Source organism: Oxyura jamaicensis, chromosome 15 (assembly GCF_011077185.1).
Source record: "Oxyura jamaicensis isolate SHBP4307 breed ruddy duck chromosome 15, BPBGC_Ojam_1.0, whole genome shotgun sequence".
NCBI lineage: Eukaryota > Metazoa > Chordata > Aves > Anseriformes > Anatidae > Oxyura > Oxyura jamaicensis.
Genome location: NC_048907.1, coordinates 7,072,626 through 7,094,133, shown reverse-complemented (window position 1 = coordinate 7,094,133; position 21,508 = coordinate 7,072,626). Strand labels below are relative to the sequence as shown.

The 21,508-nt window shown below is 60.3% G+C and overlaps 3 protein-coding genes across 3 annotated transcripts; 2 read left to right on the top strand and 1 right to left on the bottom strand.

Moving 5' to 3' along the window:
• The first annotated feature begins 1,386 nt into the window (after positions 1–1,386).
• VSIG10 (V-set and immunoglobulin domain containing 10) lies at positions 1,387–10,134 on the top strand. The gene is made up of 8 exons (XM_035341007.1): positions 1,387–1,596; positions 2,875–3,159; positions 6,136–6,417; positions 7,223–7,510; positions 8,028–8,138; positions 8,521–8,533; positions 9,386–9,537; positions 9,679–10,134. Exons 1-8 carry the CDS (start codon positions 1,512–1,514, stop codon positions 9,738–9,740), a joined length of 1,278 nt encoding a protein of 425 aa, XP_035196898.1. The 5' UTR covers positions 1,387–1,511; the 3' UTR covers positions 9,741–10,134.
• Positions 10,135–10,703: 569 nt separating this feature from the next.
• CFAP73 (cilia and flagella associated protein 73) lies at positions 10,704–13,737 on the top strand. Its single transcript, XM_035340899.1, has 8 exons — positions 10,704–10,729; positions 10,789–11,295; positions 11,724–11,832; positions 12,040–12,144; positions 12,221–12,421; positions 12,641–12,862; positions 13,042–13,200; positions 13,299–13,737. The coding sequence occupies exons 1-8, from the start codon at positions 10,704–10,706 to the stop codon at positions 13,476–13,478; spliced, it is 1,509 nt and encodes a 502-aa protein (XP_035196790.1). The 3' UTR covers positions 13,479–13,737.
• Positions 13,738–13,845: 108 nt separating this feature from the next.
• Positions 13,846–19,844, bottom strand: DDX54 (DEAD-box helicase 54). Its single transcript, XM_035341002.1, has 20 exons — positions 19,720–19,844; positions 19,096–19,228; positions 18,922–18,992; positions 18,659–18,844; positions 18,515–18,564; positions 18,361–18,402; positions 18,114–18,209; positions 17,891–18,012; positions 17,575–17,636; positions 17,305–17,436; positions 16,792–17,002; positions 16,187–16,321; positions 15,753–15,974; positions 15,593–15,666; positions 15,301–15,498; positions 15,030–15,175; positions 14,831–14,944; positions 14,555–14,659; positions 14,266–14,369; positions 13,846–14,163 (listed from the first exon to the last, which is right to left on the bottom strand). Exons 1-20 carry the CDS (start codon positions 19,777–19,779, stop codon positions 13,940–13,942), a joined length of 2,487 nt encoding a protein of 828 aa, XP_035196893.1. The 5' UTR covers positions 19,780–19,844; the 3' UTR covers positions 13,846–13,939.
• Between the last annotated feature and the right edge of the window lie 1,664 nt (positions 19,845–21,508).

The window sequence follows — 21,508 nt, the reverse complement described above, 5'->3', positions numbered from 1 at the left end:
GTTAGCTGTGCTTTGTTGCACTCAACTATAGGAATCCAAGGGTCAACTTTAAAAAAACTGAAAACATTTGTACCTTTCCCTTTCCTTGTTCCCTGCGGCTTCTGTTTCCACTGGATCTCTAGCTGTGGAGAAGTTCATCTTTTACCTGTTCCACCCACTGCCTCCTTCCAGTCTATACTGCTGTCTGCCATGCTTCTTTCCTGCACGACTCTGGTCTGAGCTATTTTTTTCCCCAAGTCATATTTTTACCCACAAATCATATAGTTTTTGGTATACTTCATAGTCATTTATCACTGGTTTTCCCAGCCTCACTTCTTTTGGGATGTTTCTTAAGTGGTTGCATTACAGAAGGTGCTAGAGCTCGCTTTGGGGGGGGGGGGGGGGGGCTGGGGGTGGGCTTGCTTTCAGGCATCACTTAGCTGCCCCATTTTGCTTTCTGGAAACACCATTCTCATAGCACTGAATGATTCTCATAGCACTGATCCCTGGACTGCACCTGAGCTCATTATGTGGCACCCCCCAAAAAACACTGGTGAAATACTGGCCACTTCAGCACCTCACTTTGACTTCACACCGGTTGCTTCACCTGCTGATCATGACAAAGACTTTCAATTTCAGATGAAGTCCTGCCTATACAAGAACCACAGCAAATACAAGACAACAGTCGGCCTTGGAATACATTGGGGCAAGTCCAGTAGAGTGCTCCACAGCTGCACCTGCCTTCAAGAAATCTCAATTTGCCAGTGTTATGCTGCGCTATGCATTGGTTTGATTTCTACTGCCTGTGTTCCCTTTCTTCCAAGGACACCCTGACAAGAGGTCTTGATTTATTGATATGATCTTCACATTTCTTCCTTTACATACAAATCCAGGGCATTGCCTGCTGCCACCAAAGCACCACGCAGCCTGTGCCCAAGCAGATGTCCTCTCGCAGCAGATGCTCACCTGCTCCTGCCCAGAGCCCCCAGTGGTACTTAACCCCTTCTTTCTGCCAGGGAAGCCACCTGTTGCTGCAAAGCACTCTTATAAAGAATGGAGAAATAATTGAAAGAAATAATCAAGATGTTGATTCTCAGAAGGAGCAGTCAGACATTGGAACAGGTTGCCCAGGGAGGTGATGGTGTCACTGTCCCTCGGGGTGTTTAAGGAGAGGTTGGATGTGGTGCGTATGGACATGGTTTAGTAGGTGAAATTGGTAGTAGGGTGATGGTTGGACTAGATGAACTTGAAGGTCTTTTACGGTATTTATGATTCTATGAGAAAAAAGCCCAGCAGCTCGTTTCACCACGCTACGGGACGGGGAAATGGGCTGAGGGGGCCGGGGGGCGCCCAAAATGGCGGGAGGGGCAGGCGGGCGGCCAAGATGGCGGCCGGCCCCCCGTCCGGCTCCCCTCGGGGGGCTCGGGGCGACCGGGCAGGCCCCTGAGCGGAGCCTTGGGGCGGGGGCCGGGCGGCGCCGCCTCCCGGGCGGGCCGAGAGGCAGCGGGAGGCGGTGGCGGCGGCTCAGGGCGATGGGGCTCCCCGGCGGGACGCCGCCGGCCCGGCTCTTCCTCGCCCTCTGCGTCTGGAGGCTGGCGCTGCGCCGGGGCGCCGCAGGTACCGGGGTGGGCGAGCGCTGGGGCGGCTCCGCCGGTCCCTCAGCCGGAGTCGCGGGGAGGGCTCCAGGGGGTCCTAAGGGCTGATTTTATTTATTTATTTATTTAAAAGTAACTTTTTGGTAAAAGTAACGAGCGCCCCAGTCGTGGTGGGACTGCGGAGATCGGGGTTTTAGGGGTTTTTAGCCCGTTTTAGAGCCAGCCTTGCATGGAGACAAGTGGCAATGGGGCTAGGGTTTGGCTCACCTTGTCCCTGGCAGATGTGTGGTCGAGGCTTTTGGTGCAGCAGTAATATGTTTTATTTTTATTATTGTTGCCACATCACCTGTTAGCCCCTTCCCTTTCAAATTCCCACCTGCCTTCAGATGCCCGAGCAGGGCTTGCCGCGCTGCCGGCTCTGGGTGTAGGCTGCGTGCCTGATCACTGCCCTTTGCCTCGGAAAAGGCTGTGTCTGCTGTCGGGTTCAGGTCCCCTGGGGCAGGGGATGTGGCTGGTAGGGCTTGAAGCCTGGCAGAGGTAAAAGGAGGCCCCCAAGAGTTATCTCTGTGGCTACCGATGTTAGAGTTGCGTTGCTGAGTTCTTTGGCTCTTCTGTTCCTGTTCCTTTCCCCAGGCAGTGTAGGGACGAGGTTGCTTGGGCAGTAGGAGCCAGAGGTTCAGCAAAATCCTGGGTGAGCACCAGCATTGCCACAACCATGAATCTGGACTCTCATCGCTGCCGATTCGTTGTCACCGATGCTCTGATGCAGCTTGTGTCCGGTTCCTTCAGGTCACTTTGTTGGTTGCCCCTTTCCCCAGGCAAAAATAGGCTGGTATCGCTTTCCCATTGAGACTTAAGTTATGTTCCTCTTTCTCATCGTGTGTTTGCACTGAATGTTTCTAGTTGTCAAATGCATCTTGGAGATCCTTTGCGGAGGTGACAAGAGGCCCCGTAATGAGTGTTTTATAGGTTTTTGGAGTCAAGGGCAGGATACGTGCCTCAGGGCCACCAGAACAAAAATTGGGCAGGCAAATCAACGGAGGGAGATGGGTAAACAGAAGGACGGCAGGCAGGGAGGAGTGGCTTTGGTGTGGTAATGAAGCACCTCAGCAGGTTCCCCCAAATGACTTTTTTATTCATAACAGCATGGAAGAGCTGGATCCTCTGTTGATGAACACGTTTGGCTTGGTGTTGCTGAAAACCATATATTCATTTATCCAAGTCTTTGTTGCAAAGTTTGCTATGGAAGGGGATTTTGCAGGTTCCCTAGATCCCTAACACCACCCCTTCTGTTTTGCAGGAACAGAAGAAGTGGTCTTTGGGAAGGTTGGAGGAAGCATCCTCCTTTTATGCCGAAATGTCTCCAAAGAAGCAACAGAGGTGGTCTGGTTCCAAGGGGATCCACACTCTTTCCCCCCACTCTTCTCCTCGCGGGTCGCCTTCCCCCCAGATGTCCGTTTCTCCCTGGTTGACAACAGCTCGCTGCGCATCACAGAGCTGCGTCTGCAGGACGAAGGCAACTACACCTGCAAGGAAGTGCTAAACAAGACAGACCATGAGCACAGAGTCCAGCTCCTGGTAGCCAGTAAGTCTGTCCCGTGCCTGTGGATTTCCCCCAGCCTGGGGCTCAGGTTCCCAGATTCATAGCAAACCTGGCACTGGTGGAAAACTAATGTGAAAAGGGGGAAGGTGGTTTTATCATATAAAAATCAGTTAAACATTTACTCACAAGCAGCGAACATTAACATGCCAGCTGTGAAGCCCTCACTATGCCTTTTCAGTTCCTTCTTTGCTGGTGGTGATAAACTAGTTTTTGGACAGATCTTTCATGTCCTATACCTGTGGCCCATTGCCTCAGAATCAGGGTGACTTCTGCCCAATAATCATGGTTACTTTTTTGGTTATTTTTTGGAATAGATGCACTGTGCCATACCTTGCTGCCATCCTTTTGGTGTGAGGATGGAGGGCCTTCAGCTGACGAGTTGCCTGTTTTGGGTCGTTGAGTGCATTCTTCTGACTTTGACAGAAACATCACATTCTTCAAATTTCTCACTGGGAGCAGTGTGATGGGATGTGCCTATTGTTATCAGCACAGACTGTTTTTTCAGCCTTTTTCCCTGTCATGTCTTTTGGTGCTTACTCCCATTTCCATTCGTACTTATTCCCTTAGAAATCTTCAAAGGCCCCTCAGTGACCTGCTGTCCTTTATGCCACCCTAGCCCATATTCCAGGGTTTAGAGGAGGGAAAGGCTGCTGCCGGTTTTCCTGTTGCGGTGACACTCTGTGCTTTACTGGCCCTTTCCTTGCTTGCTTGTCTTTTTGTCAATATTTATAGTGTGATGCTTGTTTTCTGTTTGCATTCAGGGTGTTTCTCCTTTGCCAGCCTTTGGTGAAGGGTGTGTGTTGTAAAAGTTGTCCCTGTTTTGTACAGATTAAATCTCTGCACGTTAACACAGGTAAAATTCCCTTCCTGGGGCAAGGAACCTGTGGATGGGGTTGGAGGGTCACAGAGGACTGGAGCAAAGGAATTCAGAAACCCCAGGCTGCTACAGAGAATGTGTAGGCATGGGGCTTAGGAAGGGGAAGTCCTAAATCTTAAGGTGGTTTCCTTTTGATACTTTTTTTTCCCCTCTTCTGAAACTCTGTGGGCATGCCAAGTGTTGATACCATTCTGAAATTCCCTTGTTAATGCAGAACTTGTCAGTTAACTTCCAAAGGTCACACAGGTGGTACGTCCACTGGGGGGTCCTTAAATAGGTGGCAGGGAGACTTCTGGTGATGCTGTAGGTGATGCATCAGCTAAGGGCAGAAGCTGAAGCTTATCGATGTTAGAAGCATGTGCCTTTTATTTTTCACACTCGGTGTTTGTTGGCTCTTGAAGCAACTTGGCCTGGGCTGGAGTGAACCTGCCTGGCACAGGCAGCACCACCCAGAATCTGTGTGGGCTTTGTGTGGAAGTTCCCAGTCCTCAACTCATCCCAAGCTGGATGTACCAAAAAGCTTTATTTGTGGTTAAAACTGTATTTAAAATAAAACAAACACGCAAGCAGAGGAAGCAACATGACAGAGGTGCAGCCATGGCCTTGGGCTGCTGTTCTGTGTTTGTGTTGGGATAGGAAGCACATGGTGTGAAGGAAACGTGTAATTGCACACCTCCGAGGGATTTCCTGGTCTGTTTGTGGGCAATTTGATAAAGGACTCTCGGCTCTTCTGTGACCATGGAGCCCGTTTTTGCTGGTGTTTTATGGTGTTTTAGTGGTTTGGGGGGTGAGAGGTTGTTAGTTTTGGGGTAAATCTTGTTTGTTTTACTTTTCAAGGAACAGATCTGCTCTTAACAGTTAGGGAGAAGAGCAGAGTTGTGCTGGGAGAGCCTGGGAGTTAGGATACAAAGCTGACAGCATTAGGAGGCAGGTGCCAGGAGCCAGCACAAGAAGTGCAGTGCCCTGCCTGGGTCTGCCCCTCGATCTGGGGCAGTTCCCCATGACTCAGGCTGACAGGTTGCTCTTGTCAGCCGCAGCCAGGGTTCAGGAGCAGTTATGAGACCACCCCAGGGCTGGAACAGAGGAAGTGACAGAGAAACTTCTTGCCACAGCTGGGTGGTTTCAAAGATCATAAAAAAATGCATGTATGTAGTTCCAGGAAAGCCGAGCCCCAAGAAGGTATGTTGTTGGAGCTCACGTGGGTTTTGTGCTATGATTTTTTTCCCCTTACTCTAAATTATGTCATCTCTCGGGTTACTTGAATAAATGTTCTCCAAATTACATGTCAGACATCCCTGACATCTCTTGTTTGGGGCTTTGCTTGGCAGAGTCTGGTCTCTCAGTGGGGTCTTGTTCAGCTCTGGGAGTAGGCAAGCCAGCCGCAGGGGCAATTCTGCCAGGATCAGAGTCCAGAATCCCTCCCTATGGCTGTTAAACAGGCACGTGCATACGTATGGGCGTGTGTATGTTCCAGTTTCTGCACTAAAATCATGCTCTTGGGCAGTGTCAGGAGTGAAAAGAAGCCAGCTGATGGGAGAGCAGGAGGAACTCGGGCTGCCCGAAGGGACTGCCCTTGGGGTTCTGTTGGTTTCTGCCCCATCCCACCATCACTTAGCTGTGTCTGCTTTTAAGTAGCAAACGTGCTCTTGGCTGTTACCCAGCGAGTGGTGCTGGCACGAGGCCACGGTGACTTACCCTGCCTCCCTTCTTTGCTGGAGTTTGTCCCCGCCACTGCAAGCGGGACGTGGGTGATGCAAAGCGCGGCGCAGGGTGCGAGAGCTAGTGTGGGACCTCTCGGCACTGATTGCCATCACACAAAGCTGGGGCAATAATTTGTCCCTCCCCTGTGTGTTAGTGGTTGCTGGGCTGCCTTTTGCAGAACAGCCTGGTCCCTGGTGGCCCTCATTCAGAGTTGTGGCCCCCTGGGGTGCAGGGACGGGGTCAGGGAGCCAGACAGGCAGGGAAACCACAAAGACTTTGAAGGAGGATTGGAAAACCAAGCTCTTGCTGGGCTTCCAGCCCCGGGGTGCTAAGAGCTGTGACTTGGATATGGTTTTAACCCTGTGCTCTTCTTCTGACAGATCCACCGCAGTCCACCCTGAAGTGCTGGGCTGAGACCTCCTCCTCGGGGCTGATGCTGCAGCTGTTCTGCAGCTGGCCCGGCGGGTACCCCTACCCCACGCTGCACTGGAGCGAAGAGGGGCGCGATCTGGAGAACTCCAGCTGGGTCATCAGCTCCTCGAGGTCCTCGGACACCCACGTGGAAACCCTGAACAGCTCCCACCTCGCCCACCGCAAAGTCTTCAAGTGTGTTGGGAGCCACGTAGTCGAGCAGGAGGAGCCTGCCTGCTCTGTGGAGATAAGTGAGTTGACTGGCTCAGCACAGTAATTATTAATGAGCCTGCTAACGGTGGGGCAGACAGTTACCCCGGTTGTTCTTTGCCCTCCAGAACACGAAGGCAGTGGTCAGGCAGAGCAGGCTTGCTGGCTCTTGCAGTGGGGCAGGAGGGGGATGATAATGAGGCAGCCCGGCAGGGTTTGACTTGTGCAGAGGTGACTGCACGAGGTACAGAAGTTCCACAGGTGAGATCCAGCATGGGAGGGTTGTTGTCGACGTGTGTTTTGGGTACAGGGGCTGGCAAATCTCTGAGCAGCACGCTTTTCACCTCTGCAAACACTCGTACTTGTGGCCGCAACAGAGAAGGTGACCAGAGGTTTTAGTGCCCTGCTCAGCTTGAGTTGAAGTTTGTTGGGGCTGGCTTTATGGCAAGGTGGTTGTACATGCCCCTGCTTCTCTATAAGCCTCTAACAAGGGCTAATGAAAGTGGCTTTGGAAAACCTTGGCTGTATTTATCCTCCACGGGTTGTCAGGGCTGCAGGAGAATTCTGCACCTCCCAAGGAAAACGCCTGGGCTGCCTTTCTTCTCTCTGCCATCTTCCCATGGGCTGCCCCCTGAGCACCCCCCCTGTGGATGTAAAGGCAGGTGTCAAAACCAGGATTGAACAATACGAAAGTTGCTCACAGAGCTCCTTGGAAGGCTGCTCAAGTCCCGTGAACAGCCTAAATGCTTCCTTCTGTTAAAGCTTATTAATTTGTCAGATGGCGGATTGCTTGCTGTGTTAAACTCCTCCATCCCCTCCTTGACTTTTTTCTTTTTCCCCATTCAGAACTCCCCTCCCTGGAATCGGGCCCCCCGCAGACCTGCTTTGTGGGTGACAACGTGACCCTGACGTGCCGGGTGACCGAGGGCGTGCCGGCGGCGAGGCTCAGCTGGCTGCGGGGCATCACGCAGCCGGAGATCCAGCCCGGAGGGAGGTACCTCATCGCCCAGGAGGGCAACGTGTCCCGGCTCACCATCCGGAACTGCTCCCAGGGCACCGACGGGGGCTGCTACGTCTGCAAGGCGCAGAACCCCGTGGGGCTGCGGGAGATGTTCGTCTGCCTGACGGTGAAGCGTGAGTGGGGCTGCCTGGGGTCGCTGTGGGAGGCAGGGAGGCAGCTCGCTGCAGCTGTAGGGGAGCCCCTGGGGGCTTTGTTTGCCCCTGAGAGCCCGTTGGCTATTGATACTCTCACAGCAAGTGGGATGCAGGACTGGGTTCCTTCATCCCAGGGTGAAAAGGCCCGATTCTCCTCTCCCTGGTGTTAGTGGGCCTCAGAGAGGAGCGCAGCTGCTTCCCTGGTTCCCTCCCTGTCGGTTTTGGGGTTAGAGGAGCACTCAGGATGCTGCTTGAGCTGCAACAGGGATTGATTTGCATCCACTAAATGCACAGGGACACAGAAATAGGGCCCTTGTGGTGGTGGTTTCCATCTCCGTGAAGCTCAGGGGCCTGAGACTCGCACCCTACATGGTGTTGGGACTGAAGTAATGGGAAATCAGAGCTGAGGCAGCGCTGAGACCTCTGTCACTTGCAGCGAGAGCATCCATCCGTGTCCCACTGACGAGATGGCCGCCCGTGTCTCCTCTCTCTGCAGAGCCAACAAACATTGTTGGAGTCGTGGGCGCAGTGGCGATCCTGTCCCTGATGGCTGTTCTCACTATCGCCGGGCTCATCTTGTACTACAACCCCCTCCTGTGCCTCAGAGGTAGGAGCTCTCCTCCACGCCAGCCAGGGAAGGGATTCTGTCCCTAACCTGCCCATCCTTCCTGAAGTGCTAGAGCTGGTCGCTGATTTACCCCAGCCCTTCGGCCTCATCCTGCTCCTGATCAAAATCCCCATCAGCCCTGAAGGAGCTGGGTTGAAAACGCAGGGAGCTGAGCTGTGCAGAGCCATCCCTGCTCTTCCCTTTTCTCCCAAGCTCTCTCACTGTACGTGGGCAAGCTGATGGCTTTTCCTCTCTGGCAGAAAACCTCTGCATCTGCACCTCCTCTGACTGCCAGAGAGCATCCCACAGGCGGGGGCTGCGCAGCAAAACCAGCAGTGAGCTGCTTCTAACGTGCTTTTCCCTTCCCTTCTCTCCCGTTTAGGTGCTGCTTTCAGGTGAGTTGATTTTCCTCGTCCCGTCCTGCACAGACTCGCTAGTTTGCCTCCTGACATCCATGGTCTCCGTAGGGCAGGGGACAGGTGGGCAGACCAGAGCCAAGCTGGGCTTGGGTGGGAGCGGGAGGGCTCAGCCCGCTGGCATGAGGCTTGGTGTGGCTCGGGGAGCAGGAGGATGAGGAGAGCACTTGGCCTTGCCTCTGGACACGCAGAGGCACCCGGTAGCGTGGGGGAAGGCTGTGCAGGAGAGCTTCTCCTTGGTGCTGGTGAGCCCTAAAACGTGGTGAGTAAATAGAAATGGCAGCCTCCCGCTTCCCTGCGCTGATGTTTGCACCGCGTCCTCCCCTCCCTCGGGATCTCTGAGAGCTGCACGTACCTCTGCGGGGTTCAGGTGCGCTGGGTTTCTCCTCTGCTTCCTGCTCTCGCTGCTCCTGGCCCTGCTCCCTCTCCTTGCCATTGTTGGTTGTGTCCCCACAGCTGTGGTGCTGCGGCATGGGAAGACTCTGGTCTGAGTGCCTCCAGTTCCCCCTCTGTGCAGCAAGGGGAGGATAACCCTGCTCGGGAGGGGCTCTGGCAGTGTAGTACATGAATGGTCATGAGATGGTTGGAGGACTTTGGAAGACGAATGGGAAGCAGTGCAGAATGCCGTTGGTGGTGTTGCTGCCAACAGGGTGTGAAACCAGCTGTTCTTCGAACACGGTTAGTGCAGGCTTGGGAGAGTCCTTCAAAAATCGGTCGTTTTGGTGCATTACAGAGTCGTGTGAGCCAGGGGAGAGGCAGCCTGGAGGGACAGGGTCAGGACAAGCTGTCCTCAGCCTCTCAGCCCACCTCTGCTTGCTCTGCTGTCCGCAGGAGCCAGGACTCGGGCGATGTCTTAGTGCTGGTGGACTCGGAAGACGACGATGAGGGGACGGGGGAAGAGGACGCGGTGAGCAGCTCCACCAAGTACGAGCTGGTCAATGGGAGCAGCGCCCCGGCTGCCTACTTGAGCTGCCTTGCAGGAGGTGAGCCCTGCTGCCTGCCCCGTGGCCGGGCTTTGGGGCTGGAGCTGCGAAGCTGTGGGTCTTTGGGAAGCTGCTGCCTGGGGGTGAGGAACCCCTGTTCTCTGCCTCCTTGGCTCTTGCTGAGGTGCTGCTGCTCTGTAGGTGACGACGGCGAGAAGCACAGCGAGGTCCCTCTGCAGAAGACACGAGGAGAAGAGGCATGAGGCACGTAATCTCCATTCCTTCTCGTGGAAGCATGCAGCTCCAGCTCGAATCTGTGCCTCAGACATGCCCACTGCCGTGTGGCTGTGCGCGGGCTGTCAGCGCCCTGCAGCTGGTTCTCAGCGCCCTGCTCCCCGCTGCGCTCCCCTTCCCTCCATCCTTCCCCAGCCTTGTTCCTCCACTTCTCCCCTCTTCTCGTGTTCCTCTCTGTCTCCTTTTAACAAGGTGGCACGAGGCGCAGGCTCAGGAAATGGGTCCCAGCAGCCCAGACTCAACTCAGTGCCTGCCACAGACTCGAGTACCCGCACAGCCTCTGGCTCTGTCCCCATGAGCAGTGCCAGGGCCGCAGGGGATGCAGTGGGGCTGCAGCCAAGTGCCTGGGCCCTGGGATAACAAGAAACAAGTGCTGCAGGGGCAGGACGTGGGTGATGCTGACTTGGGGGGGGCCCCCCCCCTTAACTGTTTTTGTTATAAATAATTTTTCCCCAATTTCTTCTGAAATGTTGCTCTGTGTCTAAGCTAGAAGATTTGAGCTGGACCTTGCGGCGTGGCCACGAGGGAAAGCACGGAGGGGTCAGGGAGGGGGAACAGGGTCAGGGCAGACCTGGAGGGGTCTGTAGGGTGGGGCACCAAGGGGGCCAGGGCGTCATGGGAGGGGATCGAGGCACAGATCAAACCTGATCCCTCTGCGGGTAAGCAGAGGGGCTGAATGGAGGGGTGTGAGCACACGCATGGGGCGTGGAGGGGATCAGAGTGTGTGTGGGGGGAGCAAGGGGACTTGAAGGGGGGGGAGTGGGGGGGAGAGGACCCCTGGGCTCATGGGGAGGGGCTGTGCACACCGTGGGCAAGGCAGCAGGGGCTGAGCCCCCACCGGGATGTGAAGAACAGTGCGATGTGGAGGAGAGCTGAAGAGGTAAGGGGGGGGCAGAGGACTTGGGGGGGCAGCGGTTGGGGTCTGCTTGCGCATGGTGATCTTTGGAGGGGGGCTGAGGTTTGTGGGGAGGGCTGGGGGGGACTGGGGAGTGGGGGGAGGCTCTGGAGAGTCCACAGGGGGAGCAAGGAGGGGAGCACGGTCAGAGAGCTGCGAGTGGGACCCACCTCCAAACGTACCCCCACAGAGCCCCAAAAATGGCTCTGGGGAGCAGAGCGTGGGGCTGGGGGATCCGGGAGCACACCTGGGGCTTTGGGGCCAAAAAGAAAGGCTGGGAGGGCGTGCAAGGAGGAGGCTGGGGGCAGAGCACCCAGAATTGCCCTCCCGGTGGGGCTGGGGTCGAGCAGGGCCCCTCTGGCAGGGGACACATCCCGGGGACACATCCCAGGGCCACGCTGGGGTCCCCAGGCCGTGCCCCTGCCCCGTGGGGCGACGTTCGGGGCCGCAGCAGAGAAACCCCGCGGGAGGCTGCGGGCGCCTCTGGCTGCCCCTGGCAACTGCTCTGTGCTGCCTGCTGCCGCCATCTCGGCCGCCCGGCGTCCCGCTCCTCCGCACCCCCGCCCCAAAATGTCCCCAGGTCTGGAGGAGAGCTTGCGTAGGGTTTTTGAAGAGAAGCTGCAGCTCCGGTAGGTGCTGTGCACCCTCCCCCGGCCGTCCCGTGGCTCCCCGTCACCTGCAATTAGCCAGGGGGGGGGTTGGGGGCCTGATTTAAGGGTGTGGGGAGGGCAGGAGAGAGGTTTGGGGGTGTCTCCTGACAGCTGGGTAGCACCGGGGGGTGTCAGGGCAGGGGGCTGTGGTGTGTCCCCAGCTGGGGCACTGAGGGAGGAGACCCTGCCCTGGGGAGCAGCAGGGCCCCGTCCCTGCGTGCACCCCATGGTGTCGGGGCTGGGGGCTGCGAGCAGGGGGAGGCTGAAGCAAGAGGGGAGGTGGGGTCGGGGTGGCCCTGGGTGATCTCTGGGACCCCCCCCTCTGAGCTCAGATGGGGCTGGGGGGGGTCTCTCGGGGCCTGGGGGTCCCGAGCTGGTCCTGATCGGCTCCATGTGGCCCTGGGCAGGACGGTGCCAGCGTGGGACTCAGCGTCGCTGCTGCCCTCCTCCACGCGCCTGCTGCTGAAGAGGAGGGAGGTGGCAGAGGTGGAGCGGGCTCTGCAGGCCCAGCGGGAGGTACGGCGGCCCCCAGCCCCTCCGTGTGCCCCCTGCCCAGGGAGAGGGGTGGGCAGCGGCCGCAGATGGGTCAGAGTCCATCAGCAACCCCTCCAAACTGGCACCAAATCCATGGTTTGGGACTCTGGTGGGTGCCCCCCTGTGATCCCTGCCACCCCTGGGTGCCCTGGGGCAGGGCGATGCCCTCAGCACCCCTGGGTCCCTCAGGAATTTCGGCGGAGGACGGAGCGCTTGGACCAGCGCTGGCAGGAGCTGGGCCAGCGGGAAGAGCAGCTCCGCGACGTCGCCCTCAAATTCGACGCCTTCCTCAAGGTGCGGGCGCCGCCGGGCTCAGCACCGTGCCCCTGCGTGGCCACGGCCCCGCTGACCGCGTCCCCACCGACCGCAGGTTTCGGCAGTGAGGCGGGAGCGGGCGCTGGGCCGGGTGGGCGAGGAGCGGGCACGGGCAGCACGGCGAGGAGCCGAGGCCAATGGCCTGCGCCAGGAGCTGGCGGGGCTGCTGCGGCGCAGGGAGTGGCTGCGACGGCGTCTGCAGAGCCTCCAAGTCTTTGGGGACTACCTGCGGGGCGTGGTGGCCACCACGGGGCAGGTGAGTGTGACACGGTGAAGGTCCCTGTCCCATGTCCCCAGGGCCACCAGTGCCCCTTGCACCCCAAGCTCCATGTTGGAGCACCCCAAGCTCCACGTTGGAGCACCTGTGGGGGGATCTGGAGAAGTTGGAACACAAAATCACCCCAAGGATGAGGGTGAGCAGCACCCCGGTGGGGTGGGTGCTCCTGAAGCCGCTCATCCCCTTCCCACCGCCCAGTTCCAGGACGTCCCGTCCATGCTGGCCCATTTCGGGGCGCTGGCGGGGGTGCGGGCAGCCCTGCTGCACCAGCTGGAGGCCGGGCAGCAGAGGCTGGCCCAGGGCCGGGCTCGGCTCCAGCGGTACCGCGAGGAGGCCGGTGGTGAGCTCCTGCGTGGGAGGGACGAGGTGCTCCAGCTCCGCGCACGCCTGGAGGCCGCCCGCCACGACGTGCTCCAGGGGGTAAGGGAGGCTGCGGGACCCCCTCCTGGGGGCAAGGGGATGCAGTACAGGCCCCCGCCCTCCTGTGGAGGGCAGATGGCCCATGGGGTGGTGATGGGGAGGGAGCACAAGGCCAGAATGGCTGGGAGGTGCAGGGGACGTGGGGCCCAGCGCTGTCTGTCTGTCTGTCCGTCCCCCAGGAGTCCTGCTGGACCCAGATCCAGAGCGCGGCCACCCACAAGACCCTGCTGCTGGGGCAGATCAGGATGGCCGTGCTGAGCCTCTTCCAGCTCGCCACCAAGCACCTGAAGGTCCCCAAGGATGTGGCCCTGGAGGACACAGAGTCCCAGCTGGACGTGGTGAGTGCAGCCCCCCTCTCCTCGGCAGCGGGGCTGGAGGGACACAGCGACATCTCTCTCCCTGGACGGCTGTGGCATCAGGGCCCCCATCTCCCCAGGTGCTGCTCTGCATGCAGGACCTAGCTGCCATCTGTGCTGAGCTGCACCCCAAGGAGCCAGGGCTGGGCCCACCCCGTGTGGCTGCCACCACCACCACACACCCACGGCGCCACAGGGGTGTCGCAGTGCCTCCAAGCCACCAGGAGTCCCAACCTGGGGGCAAATCCTCCCTGGGATGAGGCTGCCAAGGCCAGCACGAAGCTGCAGGATGCCAGCACCTACCCGGGGATGGAGGTGGCTCCCCAACAAGCCCAGGAACCCCGAGAGGCAACGCAGCTCCAGCGCAGCAGAGCACCAAGTACCTTGGGACAGAGCCTGCACCCCGGGTACCCTCTTGCAAGGGGCACGCAGGCAGAGGGACCCAGCTGCCCGGGAGGAACGGGGAGCAGCTGCTTGTGTTCAGGCTGTTGGTGCTGATAAAGCTGTTTCCCATCAAAATACAACCCAGCTGTGGGACTGCAGCACCTGCTTCTTTTATGGCTGCAGCTCCGGGAGGGATTACCCCAGGCACAAGCTGCCCACAGCAAGCACCAAGAGGAGGCAGGATACAAAACCAGCTGGCGATTTAATGTCTCTCTCCCTGGCAGCACATCCAGGCAGGGGGGACGCCCCTTGGCCACCCCGTGTTGCAGCACCTGCCCTACACCCTCTTTCGGAGCTTGCCCTTCTTGGCGGCACCCACGCGGCGCCCGAAGGCCATCTGCTGCAGCTCCTGCACCCGCTGCCGGTTCCTGGCCTTGAGGCGCTTGAGGCCCCCGCGCTGCAGGAAGCGCTGCTTGGCTGCCGCCTTGCGCTGCTTCAGGATCTGCTGCTTGTTCTTCAGCTCCGAGCGCACCTTGCCCTGGGCGGCGGGCTGCCGGGGTCCTGGGGGATGGAGGCAGATAGGGGAGGAGGTAAAAGCACGCTCAGAGGCCAGAGAGAGAGTGGGGGGACTGTGTGGGGTCTGGTGCTTGCTTGGGTACTCACCGTGCCCGCGCTTGTGCTTCCCTTTGAACTGCTCCCTGCCTCGTTCGTCTTCCTCATCGTCATCCCGGTCATCGACTTTGTGTTTCTGCTTCCACTTCTCATAGCTGGGGTGGGTTAAGGGAACACGCAGCGACTCCCCAGCACCTGACCAGCCTCCCTCCCTGCCCGGCCCCAGCACCAGGCAGCTCCCGAGCCGCAGGACGTGGTGCTGAGCAGCAGCAGGCACGCTCAGCCTCCCCATTCCCCTTGCCGTGGCACAGGCAGGCGGCAGTGACCGTGGGCAGGATACAGGTTGTTCTTGTAGGAGCCGCTGATGAAGCGCCCGCTCTCTGTCCGCACCTTCTTCTTGTCCTCCTGGCCTGTTTGCCCCACAAACCGCTTCTTCTTACGGTCCCTGTGAAGGACAGAGGGGGGGAAGTGGGGGAACGTCCACCCCCCTCCTCTTTGCTGGGCCCTAACTGCCCCTGCACGGCCCAGACAGCAAGAAACACTGCCTTCAGGGGGAGAGAAATACCTGCTGGGGGTACACCCCTCTCTCCCCTGCCATGCAGACCCCCCCGCTCACCACTTCAGCAGCTGCTTGCTCCTGTTGAGGTTGTGGTTCTCATCGCCCATGAGATCCAGCACGGCTCCAGCCGCCTGCTGCTCGAAGGGGCTGCCCTCGCCGCCCACGCTCAGCCTGTGGGGAGGACAAAAGGAGCGATGAGAGCAGACCCCCGCTGCAGGATGACGCGGGAGGGCAGAGGGATTGCTCCCCAACTCACCCCCTCTCGCTCTCGAAGTCCTTGGGGCGGTAGGGGACGTAGAACTCCTCATCCCGCTGCGCCGGCTGCTGCGGCTTCTTCCTGGCACTGTCTTCTCCACCCTGGCCCCGTTTCCGTTTCCGTCCCACCACGGTGGAGAACACGTCCTGGGGAGGGGACGGGGGGCTGGGGGAGCCGTGTCCCCCTGCCAGCATAGCCCAGGGGCCCAGGCTCCTGCAGGACACCGTGCTGGCCCCAAAGCCATAGCCCAGCCCTGTCCCGGCCCCGCTACCTGGAGGTTTTCCTCCTCTCCTTCCCTCTCCTCAGGCTTGGGGGGGGCCTGGCGCAGCCCCTGCCCCTGGAGAGCCGCTGCCCGCTTCTCCTGCTGCCCACGCTGGTACTTCTCGATGACGGCATGGTCGTGGCGCCGCTTCGACCGCATGATGGTGCTGGCCAAGGTGCGGGCGGTGGCGTTGATCTCGAAGATGGTCTGCACCAGGGGGAGAGGGCAAGTGCTGCAGGTGCAGGGACCTTCCCTCCTGTCCCTGCTGCAGCCTCGTGCCCGAGGTCGGGCCTCAACTCACCGCCTTGCCCTTGTAGCTTTTAATGCTGTCCACAAACTTCAGCCTCTCCAGTTCCGTGTCTTCGAAGCAAGAACCTGGGGGGTACGGGCGTGGAGGGGACACCGATCAGCCCAGCAGTGAGGGGACAGGTCCCCTCCCTCGGCGTCCCCGCGGCGCTCACTGAAGAGGGGGTGGATGCCCAGCTGGGACACGGCCAGGTCCTTGACCCTCTTGATGGACTCGGGCGAGGGGCCGGGCCGGGAGCGCAGGTACTGCTTTTGTGCGTTGTCGGCCACCCGGCGCAGGCTCTGCAGCTCCAGCGAGCCCTCGTGGTCCGTGAGCAGCAGGCACTCCTCGTCGTCCACCAGGCTCTGCGGGACACGGCCCAGCACCCCGCCGGCATCTGGAGTGCGGGAGACACCGTGTCATCTCTTGTCCACCCGCCCTTCCCCAGCTGCACCTCTGTAATGGGAGCGTATTTGCCCCTCTGAGAGCCCCTCTCCCCAAAAGGCTGCCACGAGAGCACAAACTCCAAGAACAAACCTCACGTGTGGCCAGCACCCTGCTCTGGAGGGACGTGCGCTCACCCCAGTGCCTGCGATGGGTCCGCCTTACCTGCAGGCAGCTCCTGGGCACCGGCGAGGACCAGCGGGCGCCCCAGGAAGAGGTGGAGGTCGAAGAGGTACGGCATCTCGTCGGGAGCCACCAGCGAGTAGGCAGTGCCGCTCCGGCCAGCTCGGGCCACGCGACCTGGCAGGGCGAGGAGGAGAAAAGTGGGAAACCAGAGCCAGAGCCAGCCCAGCGTGTCCCCGACCCACGACAGGGACCCATTGGTGGCCCAGGACCCCAGGCACATGCCATGCCCAGCTGGCAAGGGGCTGTGGGTCACTGGGGAAGGGAGCAAAGGGGACCCTGCCACTGCCCCAAGCCTGTCCCTAGGGGCAGGGAACCTTGCAGTGCACGTGTCACCAGAAGGAAGGCACCAGTCCTGCCCTGAAGAGGGCCCGCAGTCTAGCAGGGAAAACAGGGACATCTCAGCCCCCACCGTCACGCCACGGCTACCTCCTGCCCCAAACACATCACTAACAGGTCAAGGGGATCAGCGCCTTCTCTGCAGGTTTCCCAGCCTGGTGAGGCGCAGGGATCAGACCCTTAAGAACAGGGGACCAGGGACAGCCCACCCTGAGGGACCCCGGGTCGCACAGGGCACGGGCACCCACCGACACGGTGCAGGAACAGCTTGGACTTGGCGGGGAAGCTGTAGTTGATGACGTTGTCCAGCATGGGGATGTCGAGCCCGCGGGCGGCCACGTCCGTGACCAGCAGCACCGGGCACTTGCCCTGGGCGAACTTGGCGATGTTGATCTTGCGGGCGGTCTGGTCCAGCGAGCTGTAGATGTGGGTGCAGCAGATGCCCTGGGCTGTCAGCAGCTGGAGACAGGAAGAGCGATCAGATCCCGCTTGGAAATGCACCTTCAGCCAAGGATGGGGTCCCGAGCCCCCAGGGTGCCCACCCAGACCCCAAACCCACTGCGATCTGCCCTTTTTTTAAGGAGATGGTGAATGCAGCATCTCCACAATCACACATGCTGCGGATTTCTTCCTCGACCAGGAGAAACGGGCTTGGACTCCAGCAGGAACCTGCCCGTGGACACAGACCCCATGTGGGTCTGGAAAGGCCTCCCCCCCCTGCAGCCTGCCCACACCCGTCGTGTCCCCCGGATGCCACCTGCCTCCTTGAGATACTCCGTGTGGTGCTTGGTGGCCACGAAGACGACCGTCTGGTCCTGGGGCTTCACCACGCTGCGCAGCAGGTGGAGCAGCACGGCTGGTTTGTCGTCCCCGCGCACGTGGAAGAAAGCCAGCTGCAGAGGGAGGGCAGAGCTCAGCCCTGCTGGGTCCCCACGCTCTTGGGGACACCCCACAACACCCGCTGCCGCCGCCCTGGCTGGCTCCTAACCCCAGCCAGCTCCCCTCGAGCACAAAGCCCGGCTCAAGCTCACCTTGAGCTGCTCGCTGAGCTTGGACTCCACATCCAGACGGATCAGCGTCGGCTCGGTGAGACCTGTGGGACACGGTCATGTAGAGGACGCGGGTGGCGTGTGGGACACGGTGCTAGGACAGCCCCTAGCGCCCAGCCTGGGGCACCCGCTTGGCCCAGCCTCAGCCCAGCTTGGTTTTTCCAGTCCCAACGCTGTGGCCAGCACAGCTGAGGGACCGCGTCACGTCCCCACCCAACGGGACCCTGACAGCTCACAGGGCCTTGGAGGCGGCTCCAACCCGCAGCCCTCTGGCCACCGCCTCTCCCATGCTTCTCACCAGCCCGGGCAAACTCGACGAGCAGCTTGGGCAGCGTGGCAGAGAAGAGGACGGTCTGGTGGCTGCCCGGGAGCCGTGCGAGGATCTCCTGGAGCTGCTCTGCGAAGCCCATCTCAAAGAGCCTGCGGGGAAGGGACGCGGGACGTCGCAGAGCCTGCTGCACCTCTCTGGGGCCAGCCATGGGCACCTCGTTGCCACCCTTGCCCGCTCCGAGCGCACTGACCTGTCGGCCTCGTCAAACACCACGTACTCCACGCTCTGCAGCTTCAGGTTCATCTCCACCGCCACGTGCACCAGGCGCCCGGGGGTGGCAATGATGCTGCGTGGGACAGAGACAGTTACACCGAGCTGGTTCTGGTGATGGGGCTATGTGAGGGACAACGGGGGCTCCCTGCACCATCCTAAATCCAGCCCCGGTGGCTCTTGGTGGCCGTTTCCCCACCAAGTCCCCTCCCTGTGCCCACACTCACATGTCGGGGTTCTCGTGCAGCGCAGCGAACTGGTCCTCCATCCTAGGAGAAGGGAGAGGGCACGGGGCAGCTCAGCTCACCGCCCCGAGGTTTGGGACGTTTGGGGGTGTTTTAGGGATGCTGGGGTGACAAGGAGAGCGGGGACACGGCTTACTTGTCTCCTCCCAGGATGAGAGCTGTCCTCAAGCCGGTGAACTTGCCCAGCTGCAGGGTGAGAAAGAAACATGAAGGGGGTGAATAGTGGGTTCAGCAGCCAAACGAACCCCAGGCCCACCGTGGTCCGTGCTTGTCCCTGTACCTCCTTGGTGAACTTGAGGGTCTGCAGGGCCAGCTCGCGCGTGGGGGAGAGGATGAGAGCACGTGCCCCGGCCGGGCTGGTCGCCTTCAGCCGCTCGAACATGGGGATGAGGAAGCAGGCCGTCTTCCCGCTGCCGGTCCGCGCCATCGCCACCACGTCGCGGCCACGCAGGATCACCGGGATGGTCTGCGGGACACGGCCCTGCCGTCAGCACCCTGTGGAGGGGGGGGTCCCAAAGGTGCCTCCACATCCCAGGGTCTCACCTTCCTCTGGATGGGCGTGGGGACCTTGTAGCCCTTCTTCATGATGCCCTTGAAGACGGGGTAGCTGAGGCCTGCGGGGACATGGGGACAGGTGAGGGGACACAGGCAGGAGGGGCAGCACCCCAGGGTTGGGGGGTGACACCGCTGGGGACCCCCCTGTCCCAGTGCACGCACCCATGGACTGGAAGCCTCCGGATTTCTTCTTCTTGTTCTGTGCCCGCACCATGGCCTGCGTGTCCTCGGCGGTGGCATCATCCTTGTCCTCGGCGGTGGGGAAGGCGGGCAGCGGGGCCTCGGGGACCTGGGGACAGGCGGTGATGGGCGTCCGGGTGGCACTGGGGCACAGTGGGTGTGCCCCGACAGTGGGCAGGGACAGTGGCACTGGGGACAGTGGGACATGGGGACTGGGGACACTGGCACATGGGGCCACCAGGACATGGGGACAGCAGGACACAGGGACTGGGGTCACCAGGACATGGGGATACTGGCACATGGGGACATGGGGACACCGGGACTGGGGACACCGGGACACGGGGACACCGGGACATCGGAGGGTACCGGTGCCACGTGGGGACGGGGGAAACTGGGAACACTGCTACGGGCTCTGCGGACACCGGTGCCGGCAGAACACGGGGACAGGCGACACCGGAGCCCCCGGCAGACCAGCACCGCGTGTCCCGGTGTGGCAGCCACGCGCGGACCGCCGGCACGGGGCCGGGGCACGCCGCCACCCCCCGGTACCCCCCCCCCCCATGCCCCCGGTACCCCCAATGTCCCCCCCGGTACCTGCGGCCCCCTCCGCCGCTCCCCGGCCCCGCCGGGGCCCCGCTGGCGGCGGCTGCGAGGCGGCGGCGCCATCCCGGCCGTGTGGGACGGAAGCGGGCGGCGGCCCCGGGAGGGACGGGGCGGAAAGGGCGGGCAGTGCCGGGCTCCGGGGCCGCCGCCGCGGGGAGCCGAGACCGGCCCCGGTGGCCCCGGGGCGAGGGTGGCTGGGGACCCTCGGAGACCCCCGGAGGTGCGGGCTCCTCGCAACGGACGGTCCCCCGGGGACGTGGTGTCCCCCGGCTGCCCGCCTGAACTCCCCCTTTCCCTCTCCCCCTTTTTTTTCCCCCTTTGCTTACCCCTCTCCTCCTTTGTAACTCCCTTTCCCCCCTCGTTTCCCGCTTCCCCCCCTTGTTATCCTCTCCCCCTTTTCTTTCCCTCTCCCCCCCTATATTATCTAATCTCCCCCCTTGTTACCCCCTTTCCCCCTGAATTTTCCACCTTGTTACTCCCTCTCCCCCTATATTACCCTGTCTCGTTATCCCCTCTTCCCCATATTACTCCCTTTTCTGCTTTCTTTCCCCTTCTTGTTACCCAATCTCTGCCATATTGCCCCCTCTTCCCCTTTCTTTGCCCCTCTTGTTACCCCTTCTCTCCCTATATTACCCCTTCTTCCTCTATATTACTCCTCTCCCCCTTTGTTACCCCCTCTTGTTACCCCGTCTCACCCATATTACCCTCTCTTCCCCTTTCTTTCTTCCTATATTACCCCTTCTCCCCCTTTGTTACCCCCTCTCCCCCGTCTGACCCCCATACAGGGTGGCTCCTGCAAGGAGCTGCCAAGCTCAGGGAACGTGGGGAGGCTGGTAGCTCCCTCCCTTTGAGGGAAACCTTCTCTCAAATCCACCCAAGGACAAACCGAGCCAGGTTAAGGGCATTGTTCTGCCCCCAGAAATGGTTTTATTGAAATATTATTTTATATTTATATTTATTCTGCTTCTAGAGCAGCAGAACCGGGCCCTGACTCACACAAGTACACAGAAGGCACTGAAACTAGAAAGGCCAGCCAGGAATCTGCGCTCCTGGTCCTGTCCCGTTGGCAAGAGACAAGCTTTGGAAAGGCAGCAGAGCTCAGCCCAAAGCGGCGATATCCTCTGCCTTGAGCTCAGCCTGAAGTGGCCATGTCCTCCGCCTCAGCACGTTGCCTCAGCCACTGCTTGTGACCTGCCAGAGCTGAGCCCCGGGGAAGCCAGCAGCCTTGCTGGGAGGAACGAGTGGAGGCCAGAGGATGGATTTTGTGCTTATTTCTTGGCCTTCTTGCCCTCTGTCTTATTCTTTTTGATTTGAGGAGTGACCGGAACAAGCAGCTTCTCGGGGCGCAGGTGGCAGCGCGGCTGATGGCGGCCATCCCCTCGCACCCCACTGCCTTGGTGCAGCCGGCACGGCGTGCCTCTCGCCCAGCCCAGCGCGTACGGCCGGCTCGAGGCCCAAATGCCTTCGTGCTCCTTTGAACCCCCCTGCTCCCTTCTCAGGGGAGGCGCCACGGGTGCTGACATGAATCTAAACCCGTTGAGTTTTGTTGGGACATCAGGACGGCGACACGCAGGCTGCTCGGTCTGCAGGTCTCCCAAGGGGGCCGAGAGCGAAACGGAAATGCAAAGTGGACGCTAGATGGAGACAGCAGGGTTAAGGATCGGGAGAGCCCCGGCCCTGCAGCAGGTGGATGAGCCAGGCCCACTGAAGCACGCCAGCAGCTGGGGGAACTGCCCCCAAATCTGAGAGCTCGACCGCACACCCCAGCGGGAGCCAAAGGGGGTCCCAGGCT